The sequence below is a fragment of the Barbus barbus genome (assembly GCF_936440315.1).
Source record: "Barbus barbus genome assembly, chromosome: 7".
Lineage (NCBI taxonomy): Eukaryota > Metazoa > Chordata > Actinopteri > Cypriniformes > Cyprinidae > Barbus > Barbus barbus.
Genome location: NC_136735.1, coordinates 26455210 through 26465476, shown reverse-complemented (window position 1 = coordinate 26465476; position 10267 = coordinate 26455210). Strand labels below are relative to the sequence as shown.

Below are 10267 nucleotides of genomic sequence, written 5' to 3'. Positions count from 1 at the left end.
GAAACCCCAGACGGTGCGATGTGCTAGAGGAGTGAGAGGCCCGCGGAGACGCACTCGACGGGGAAGCTCTCACTGTGATCCTCAAGTCACCCTGACCATGAGCCGAAGTAGCCCTCCGAGAACCGGAGGAACTAGAACGGGGCATGGCAAGGGGGATACCCCCCCGCTTGACGAGGAGGTATCTGGAGCGCAGCATCGCGATGGTCATGTTCCCACACAGAGAACATGAGTCATCCACGAGCGCTGCCTCAGCGTGCTGAAAGCCCAAGCACGAGACACAGCGATCGTGACCATCAGATGAAGCCAGGAAACGGCCACATCCAGAAACACACGAGCGGGAAGCCATCTTTAAAAAGACGCCCGTCGCTCGTGGAGCTCTTTTAGAATTTGCTCTTTTTTGAAAAGAAATTCTCTTTCAGAAAAAAAGTGTTGAAGCGCCCAGGAGAGGTCGCAGCGCGACCGCAGAATGAGAGCTGCAGCACGCCGAGATGAAGCAGCAGCACTGGACCGCAACCTCCGCTGACGCGCCGTAACACCAACACTCGTCAAATGCTGTCTTGTAGCACACTCTCGGAGATTCGCTGAAAGGCTCGGCTCCGAAGCGAAAAGCTGATGTGCGTTTGCACGCGCTCTCCTTTTATACCCGCACTGCGGGGCGGGGTGCGCGTGGCGAAACACGCACGCCAACTGTCATTGGCTTGTTTTGTTAACACTCGAAGATGATTGGGCTCTCGAGCGAGTTCCCATTAGTCAGTCACACTGACGTTACGTCGAACGTGACTGACTGATAGGGAACCACAATTTCTTTAATGAAATATACACACTATTTTTTTAATTATCACCTTAATATTGTTAAATGAAAATTACAAGACCCATGATTAATTTTTTACAGTGTATAATCATTTCATTTTAAAGCACAGCTACCAAAAATCAGACTTACTTCGAAAATCATAACGAGAACTAGTTTAATGATACTGTTTTTGAAAACAAATCTTTGAACAGCTATGACAAGAAACACTGGAATCTAACAATGCCTTGAGGGGAAAAAAAAAACAGTTCTTAAAAAAAGCTTGTGCATAAGAAATAAAAGCCCTCAAATAAGCATGTGTCCTATTCTGTGTATTCAACTTCTGAAACATTAGTGTCTTATATTTTAGAGCAGTCAATGCAATGTGTGCGTTTGCGTGAAAAAAATCCCATTTGTAATCATTAACTGTACTTTAATTACAGATTTTTTCAGTAACTGTAACTGTTTACATTTATTTTGTAATTAAATTACGTAATTCCATTACATGTAACTAGTTACTCCGCAACTAGTAACTTTTTGTGAAACAAACTGCTTATAATTAATTGAATTGGGTGTGACTTATAGCATATTGCACAAATAAGAGGACAGGTTACTGAAGGGGAGTATAGGAATAATTGTAAAACGTTTTTTTTTTTTTTTTTAAGAAAATATCTAGCCTAAAGCATTTAAACCAATGATGTTGGGATGGTTGCCAATATGTTACTATTTGGTTTTATGTGTTCTTTTATGTGGCATTTACCATGTTGCAATGTTATTACTAGGGTTTTCTGATTGCTAACTGGGACAAGACAGAAGAGCCGGCCACAAAGTCTGATACTTTATTACTTAGATATAATCAACCATGTGAAAATCTGAGTCTGATAGCAAAGTCAAAAATCTCATTTCTTTCTAATAAGTAACATGATTTGATGTATCACTCATCTCTGTGGCAAAAACAATATGATACAAAATAGGAATACTTAAGGTTTAAACAAGACAAAAATCAAGAAAAAATTGGAATACAAAAGCAGTTTAAATCTTCTTCTAATGCACACTTTAACAACAGTTATGCCAAATGTGTGCTGGATATTCATGAGCTAATTGCATCAGAACATGCAACTGACCCACATTTCTCTTGGCCTAGATGATGCTGTTACATTAATGCAAACTGGAAAATCACACACTTTTTGTAATGTTGCAGCCTAATCAGACCAGAAAACAACATTCAAGCTTAGATAACTGGTTATTGCATGACTGGTTACTGATCAATTGTGAAAAAAAGCACAATATTCTGCTACTGTTTTTGAAGGTATGGTCTTACTATAGTGAAATTTACTATCGTAATTTTAAATACTCTTCAATACACTTAAATCCTTAAATAGTAAAATGCTTAAATGGTCATTTTAAATAGCTCTTCATGAAATCTTTGATGGAAGAGTCCAGCTCAATGTTTCTCAAACTTTGACAAAATGTTTTGAAACTTGGTGTATAGAAAAATGTATATTAATTAAAAAATGCCCATGCAGATTTATTTTCCAGATCTCCACACAAAATTGGGCATCCTCAAATATCCAGTGGAAACCCTGGCTCTTCAAAAAGTAAGCAATCTTTAGCAAGCAAGATTACATTTTAAAAAATCTTGAGGCCCTCAAATAAACCCAAGACCCTGGATATAATCCACTGTTCTCAACTTGTGTCTGAGCTACATCTTATTTTATTGACGTGGATATTGACTTCCTTTTTGATTGTTCTTGTCATTTTAAAGAATTTTTGGCCCGTCACCCAGCATTGTACAATTCGTGCACTGATTGTGTGTTTAAGTTGCAACCTCCAAGCCTTAATACTAAGAATAAATGGATGCAAAGTGGTCTAAAGTTTGAAGAACTAGCCTTTAAGAATTTAAAATGTTACTTTTCTAATAATGCAGCTCTTCACCACAAACTAACCACCTGTTAAATAGAAAACATCAATTAAGTTTGGCTTTATTTACTGCAAACCAGTAATTCTATATGTCAATCAATAAGCTCTTTTGACACTGATCATCAAACTTAGCCTTACTGCCCTCCACAGGACACGCAGGAAGTGTGCACATGGCAGGAGGAGAAGTCCTCAATGAATTTGCAAATGTTAAAACACACACACGCACGCACTCGCACACACACAAATAAAAAAAAAGTCAAAATAATCTTTCCAAATATTTCTAAAGTAAAAACAGGGTTTAATTGAGGTTGTATAAAATTTTTACAAATATTTTGCATGTCACTTGCAAGTCATTCAGAATTGTGTGCCACTAAAAAAATGTTCCCGCTCTTAAAATAAAAAAAAACAATACGATTCCCAACAAAAGGTACAAAAATATCAGACAAATCACATTTTCTGTTTTCAGTCTCAAAGTTGCCATGTTGTGCACTATCACCGGGGAAGGAATCCACGATGTGGGCCTCCGCGACCTCTGAAACCACCTCGCTCTCCACGGAAGTGTGGACGATTTCTGTCCCGACCCCGATCTCCTCTTCCCACAGCGGGACCACCTCGTCCTCCACGTGGTGCACCCCCACCTCTCTCCGCCATGGATTTAGGAGGAGGGGATTTGGGACGGAGTCTCTCGATTTCTTCAGTACAACCAGACAAGTAAGAGTTGGGTTCACTGAAGTGGGAGGCATAAGCTTCTGTATTAAAGTTGCTGTTGGTCAGCGTGGGGCCCAGAGTCAGCCACCCTGAAAAAATGCATAACATTTGATCAGAGTAACCCTACAAGCCATTCAAAATGGTTTTATTTTTTAAGAAATTAATACTTTTATTCCACACAGTTAAACTGATCAAAAGTGACAGTAAAGACATTTATTATTTTACAAAAAATTCCTATTAAAATAAATTATTTTGAACTTTTTATTCATTAAAAAATCCTGAACTTTTTCAACTGTGACAATAGGAAATGTCCCTTGAGCAAAACAAATCAGCATCATAGAATGATTTCTGAAGGATAAATGTGACACTAAAGACTGCAGTAATGGCTGCCAAAAAAATCAGCTTTGCCATTACAGGAATTAATTAGACTTCAAAATATATTAAAATAGTAAACAGTTAAATTATTTTATTGTTAGTTAATATTAATTATTTATTTGCGAAATTAATATTTAAAAAAATGACTGTTTTCAATGCATTTTAATCAAATAAATGCAGCCTTGGTAAACATAAGAAACTTCTTTCAAAAACTTTTTTGTGCTATCAATATTTTACAACAGTGTATATTAATATAATATGACATAATTATACTGCCTTTCCTGTCATACTGTAGTCACTTTTTTAACTTGTACTAACTACTACTTTTGCATTTTGCAGAATATAGCAGTAGGCCCTCACTGCAGAACAAAGATCCAGGGGGTGTGGTTGGATCCATATCTAGGGGGTAGAGATGGTAGGTTTAGGGATCAGGGGGTGGAGACAGGTAGGTTTAGGTATATGTAAGGTGGGAGGAGTTGAATCTAGATCCAACCACACCCCCTGGATCTTGTGTTCTGCAGTGAGGACCATCTCGAATATAGCATATGAGGACCATATGCGGGTGAGTAAATAATGATAATTTTTAGGGTGAACTATTTCTTCAGTGGAAACAAGTCAATATCTAACCTGGCCTGATAGTGCTGTCCCTGCCAAACAGGTGCAGCCGTCGACGGCCCAAGCAGAAATGTTCAATGATGTGGAAAATCTCCACTGGCTTCTCAATATTGCCCATCTCTGGCTCCTCTGTAATGATCAGGTCTATATCCACATTAGCATGAATGAAATCGCCATCTGTGCTGCGTCTAACTGTGCCTTTGATGCCCATTAAACAGTGCTCCTGAATGCACACACAAAAAGAGAGATGTCAGAGAATAAAATGGTTATTAATTAGTAGCAACATATTGTTATGGCTTGCCCATTGTTCTAACTAGTTAGGACAGTTTCTCTTACCTTAGTTCTCTGGAACACTGCCTTAGGGTCCAGCGTTTTGGTCTTGCCAGGGTTGTTTTTGTTGGTCTTGATCCAACAAATGTCTTCACATCGCCTGAAGCCCCACTTCCTCAGACACTGAGAGAGAAGATGTTAAAATATCGAAAGATGTTAAAATATATTTTGAGGATTGCAGTTCATAATGTTGCAAATAACGTTCAGTTTCTTGCATAGCCCAATCATTTCGCTTCATAAGACCTCAATATAACATCAGGAGTCATGGTATTAATTTTGTGTTGCCTGATATGCTTTTTTTTGACCAAAAATTATTGTTTCAGTTAAAAATCTTCTTTCCTGTTCTACTGAAGAAAAACATCATCCAAATCTGGGATGGCCTGAGGATAAGTAAAATATTTTTTTTTTATTTTTTGGATGAACTACCCTCTAAGATTATGATTAGAGCACGTGATATGTACAACAAACAGTAATATGCCACATTGTGAGATTCGTACCATTCGGCCGAGATCAAGGCCTTCTCCTGAACCACACCACAGGAATACAAAAGAGCGAATAGATGAGATTTCCTCTATGTTCAACTTCATGATCTATACCAGAAACAGATACAAATGATAAAAAATCATGTAATTTATTAAATCAACTTCAATTGTTTTCCAATACACATTTTGAGAGACCTTTGCAATAACTCACATCGTCCCAGTTCCAAAAGCGCTCGTTGGCAATGATGCCCGACTCTCTGTAATACTCCTCCAATGGAGGCTCTATCAGAATCACATCAAACTTGCACTTCAAATCTCTCAGATCAAATGTGTCTGGATCTGCCTGCAGATACCTGACACACACACAAACAAAAATGTATTTACAGACTTTACAATGGCATGCACTGCTTAAAGGTCCTAGATCGTGTAATTTTCACAACTGACACTTTTCTCTACTGAACATTTAGTTTAATCTGCCAAACAATCGTATGTTGTTAAGCAACATTACAATCCATTTAACGCAGGTACTTCTATCCTTTGTTTCAAACCTATCGAAAATGAAAATGCCATTACTCTGACTAAAGTATATTAGACAGGTCTTAAGAATCTGCAAACATCTGTTCTATTTCGCATTGTCTGACATGTTTTCTTACATGGGTGGGGTGTTGGTGGCAGCAATAAACTCATCTTTCAGTCGGATGAGCTCTCTTTGTTTTGGGTACTCCTCAAATCTGTCAGCCAAACCTAAAGCACAATAAAGCACACAGTTAACCCAGTCTCACAGCTGGGCATGAGAAAGGAAGAAAAGGAAAAAATAAAGACTGGAACATTTACCCCCATCTCGGATAAAGTTCTGAGGTCTATGACCTGTGTCCACAAAGTGTTGGCAGTAATCATTGTGAGGATTTAAACTTTGAGTGCCCTGTGAAACAAAAAGTGATCTCTCGAAAACAGCTTGTAATAACTTCATATGCGTCATTTTAAAATAATGTGATTCTGAATGTAATTGCTATGTAAATCATATAATTTTGTATTTAACTCTACCTTTAGGAAAGTGCTGGAGTCTTTGTACACCTCTTCATATGGTCTGCTCTCCTCCTGCTGCTGGGGCTCAACATCTTCCTGTAACACCATACAGCTGATCCAAGATCAGTTATCTCCAGCCTTGACCTGAGCTAATCTAAATAGACATCAGAAATACAGCTGATCAGTGCTCACTCACCCTCTGCTCCTCCACATCCTCCTCTGGGTCTTCACCCTCAATGAGACACCTTCTTTTAGCACCAGGGACTGATCTGTCAAATGATGCCCTGCGGTAAACATAAGACACACCAGAGACACAACTTATTCCATGATTATTGTCACTGTTATGACTAGATACTGAAAGTAACCGCATTACATTAGTGCAAATTAGGGCTGGGCGATATGTCAAAAATATATTATCGATAATCGCCGTAAAAAATATCGCGATATCCGATAATATCGTCTACCTAAGCTCCACCTCCACCACGCCCCGCCCCAGCCGAGACAACATTGCGGACATGCACAATAAACACAGTTCAGTACAGTTTGGTCTTAATTATTGTCACATTAAAGTTTCGTTTTTACTTTTTCATAGTTTGTGTTTAAACTAACAGAAAACATTAGCTTTACTGTTATATTGGTGTTGCTAATAATTTCCATTCTGTTCTTATCAAGTTTGAAAAGAATTTAGTTTTTTGAGGAGAACTGTTGAGGAAAAATAATAGAACCCAATTTTAAGTTCATCATGGTGAAGTTGGACATGATAAATGCATGTTGATGTCATTAATAAATGCCTCCATTCATTCATTAATTTAATATCTTGAATAAAATATGCCTATTTTCCGATGTCTCTCTTTCTTTTTGGCACTAGACATTTCATGATGGTAAGTATAATGTCCTTGAATACAACAATTGTTGCGTTGTTTTAAAACTTGTAGTCAAGCTATAATGTAGGCTGTTTGATATTTATCATGTATGACTAAAATCATGCAGGGATTAAAAACGAATTCTGAACAAAAACGTTGAGGGTTTTTTTTCTTTTCCGGTAGCCAGTTCAGAGGTCTCTTTTGGCCCGTTTTTAACGAAATAAAAATAACTACTTTTTATTTAGAAGCGGGATAATTTTTACATTTCATTTTTTTATTTTAATTTTTATAATTTTGTTTTATTATTCAAAATACAATGCCCACAATATAATTTTCAGTGTTGGGCTGCCGAAACTCCGAACGCGTGCATGCTGAGATAGGCCTATAATGCCTTAATCTGTTTGCAACAAAACTTTATAGTTTTGTTCCAAATGAATTAAGATTTTAAAGTGCTATATCTCATCTTAATTATACTGTATACACCGTTTAAAAAAATCTGTAAAAATGTGCGTTGTGAAGGAATTTGCGTATTTTAATTATAACCGTCATGTTTGTGGTTTTTCATCGTTATAGCCTACATCGTTTAAATAAATATTCAGAAACACATGCAGTGCTACTATTTTTCTTTTCTGTTTAACTTTTATTACACTGCAGATCAAAATAGAATAGGTCTATACCCTAAATAAGGATAAATTGGATTGGAACGCATCTCCAAAATCGCATACACAGATGCACGTTGCCATTATGGTAGTCAGCGCTGAAAAACGACAAATAAAATATAAACCGAGGTTACAAAAGTGATTCAGTCAAGATCAGTGAGGGATTTTCTTTTCTTGTGTTCTTTGATTAACATTAATGACTGGCGGCTGCGGCTGCTGTCAATGCACGGATCCAATGCACCCTTGTATTCTTTCTCAACTCTTTTAAGTTCACTTAAGACATAACCGATTGTATTTATGGGATATTTTGATATCATTCTGTGTGTATTTGTCCATTCAAATGTGTAAGAATGCGCGAAAGAGAGCTGAGTCCAGTGTTCGTGTATATAAGAGGCTGCGTGTGTATGTGTGTGCGGGTGCGTGCGTGCAGCACGGAAAACAGCGCCCGAGTGCAGAAGCGAGTTCTATTTCTTTGTCTTCTTGTAGTTGAATCTTTTGAAATCACAATAAATGCGCATACAGAAATCGAGAAGCAGAATCGAAATTTAATTTTATAACAGGTAATTTGGTTCCTGACCTTCCATCTGATCTGATTTCATAAATTGGAATAGCTTTTCGATTCCCAACCCTCCTACTAAATTATTTAATTCTTGCATGCAAAAAGACCTGTATGGTGACTATAGGGTCATGTAAAATTAAATTTTTTTGTGTTTGCAATTTACTAGGTTTATCATTCGTCTTTTTTTTCCCTCGATAATCGCCTTTTACCTGACTGTTGACATCGACATCGCGATACTTACAAGACATCGTCGATATACGATAATATCGTCATATCGCCCAGCCCTAGTGCAAATGTTGCCCTATCATTACAGTTTTGCTTATTTCGAGGGATACAGGTATCAATTCTACATACGTAACGTTATCTTATTTTCTATCTTACAAACATGTTTTCTACCTGCACGTCTCTCTGGTCTCTTCGATCTCTTTTTGTTCATCTTTACTATTGAGAACAGCACCGATGCTGTCGGGGCTCTCTGCGCCGAGCTGCAAAAACAAAACAGTAACTTCGTAAAGCAATCGCATTACCCGAAGCTCGCTAGTGTTATTTTGGTAATGCTCGCTAACACTTGCTTTATGCAGGAAGCTGAAAAGTTCTTCACCTGTTGTGCAAGAAGCTGCCGCCTGAGCTTCTGTCTTTCACGTATTTCTTGCAACCGGCTGTTCATGTCGATAAGATTTTACAGGGAAATAGTTCCTTATACAAATATTTGGTGTAAAACAATAGTGCGCCAATAATTCATTGAAAACCTCAACGTGAGGTGCTGTCGCGCAGATTTGACATCATCACGCTGCTAGACGCACACTATGACGTCGATAACCGGCTGCTGATTCTTCTTTGTTATAAAACATTATGTAAATAAAGATTAATGACAGTTTCCCCATCATAATATTATTATTATGCTGATGAAATATTTAATCCTTAAACGTGGGCTTTTCAAATCTCTATTTTCTTACATCTATAAATGACTTTTAATTGTAAAATCTGTTTAGCGCTTGTTTAGCCTATTTAAATTTGCTTATGTTTTATTCCGTCACGCGGTTGTTTCAAATGCAATTTTTGGGCGTTTGTATTGCTTTGTAGAAAAAATAAAAAATAGCCTAAACAGTAAGTGCTCAGATAAGGTGAAAACACACGATCTCTGTGCCAATTTTATCTCATTCATTCATTCATTCATTATTCATTAATTAAATTTTTTTTTATTGTCTGATCTGTCTAAGATTTTCTTTTTTTTTTTTTACAATTTATTTATTTATTTAAATAAAAATGAAGTAGCCTAGGCCTAGGGATGTGAAATGATTATGACTCAAATCCCCAAGTTTCTCAGGAGAGACATTAGAAAACAGACTCCTCCAATCTCCTCGTGTTTTTGCTACTAGAATTCATGCGTTTGGGGTCTGAAAATTCATGTTTTTGAAAAAAAGTCTTTATGCTCACCAAGGCTGCATTTATATTACAAATACCGTAAAACAGTAGACTTACATTGTGAAATGTTATTCAAATTTAAAACAAATGTTTTCTATTGTAAGGTTTTTAAATGTTATTTAGGCTATTCCTGTGATAGCAGTTGAATTTTCTTCATCCAGCTACTCCAGTCTTTATTGTCTTCAGAAATCTTTCTAATATGCTGATTTGGTGTAACATTTCTTATTACTATCATCAAAGTTAATACCAGAGATGCTTAATAGTTTGTAATAAAAATAACAGCCTATAATAGTTAAATTACATTTCTTTTAATATCACTTTTGATCAATTTGATGCATCCTTGGTTAATAAAATTAATTCCTTTAAAAAATCTTACTGACCCCAAACTTTTGAACGGAAGTGTGTCATTTTTTTTAATTGCACATTGTACACAACAAGACAGGGAACATTCAACAAGGCACATCCACTATAAATAATACAAATAATCAACATAAATAATAATTATTATACTCACAACA

General features: G+C 36.9%; 1 protein-coding gene across 3 annotated transcripts; it reads right to left on the bottom strand.

Annotated features, from left to right (window-relative positions):
• Positions 1 to 1612: 1612 nt before the first annotated feature.
• Positions 1613 to 9116, bottom strand: LOC306872080 (N(6)-adenosine-methyltransferase non-catalytic subunit METTL14-like). Of its 3 annotated transcripts, none has more exons than XM_079420449.1 (11): positions 8926 to 9116; positions 8721 to 8809; positions 6440 to 6527; positions 6262 to 6339; positions 6052 to 6139; positions 5871 to 5961; positions 5429 to 5570; positions 5233 to 5325; positions 4742 to 4858; positions 4418 to 4628; positions 1613 to 3504 (listed from the first exon to the last, which is right to left on the bottom strand). In XM_079420449.1, the coding sequence occupies exons 1-11, from the start codon at positions 8989 to 8991 to the stop codon at positions 3200 to 3202; spliced, it is 1368 nt and encodes a 455-aa protein (XP_079276575.1). In that variant the 5' UTR covers positions 8992 to 9116; the 3' UTR covers positions 1613 to 3199. The 3 variants fall into 3 exon arrangements, with proteins under 3 accessions (XP_079276575.1, XP_079276576.1, XP_079276577.1); XM_079420450.1 differs by having other exon boundaries at positions 1614 to 3504; positions 6262 to 6355; XM_079420451.1 differs by lacking the exon at positions 8721 to 8809 and having other exon boundaries at positions 1614 to 3504; positions 6262 to 6355; positions 8926 to 9111.
• Positions 9117 to 10267: the final 1151 nt, after the last annotated feature.

What these genes read in the sequence shown, in the direction of transcription:
- LOC306872080 (XM_079420449.1), bottom strand. Translation starts at nt 8,991, where the DNA reads ATGAACAGCCGGTTGCAAGAAATACGTGAAAGACAGAAGCTCAGGCGG. An exon ending in GAACTTTATCCGAGATGGGG is followed by an intron (nt 5,962 to 6,051) that starts GTAAATGTTCCA and finishes ATTGTGCTTTAG; the next exon opens with GTTTGGCTGACAGATTTGAG. An exon ending in GGACAGCACTATCAGGCCAG is followed by an intron (nt 3,505 to 4,417) that starts GTTAGATATTGA and finishes GCATTTTTTCAG; the next exon opens with GGTGGCTGACTCTGGGCCCC.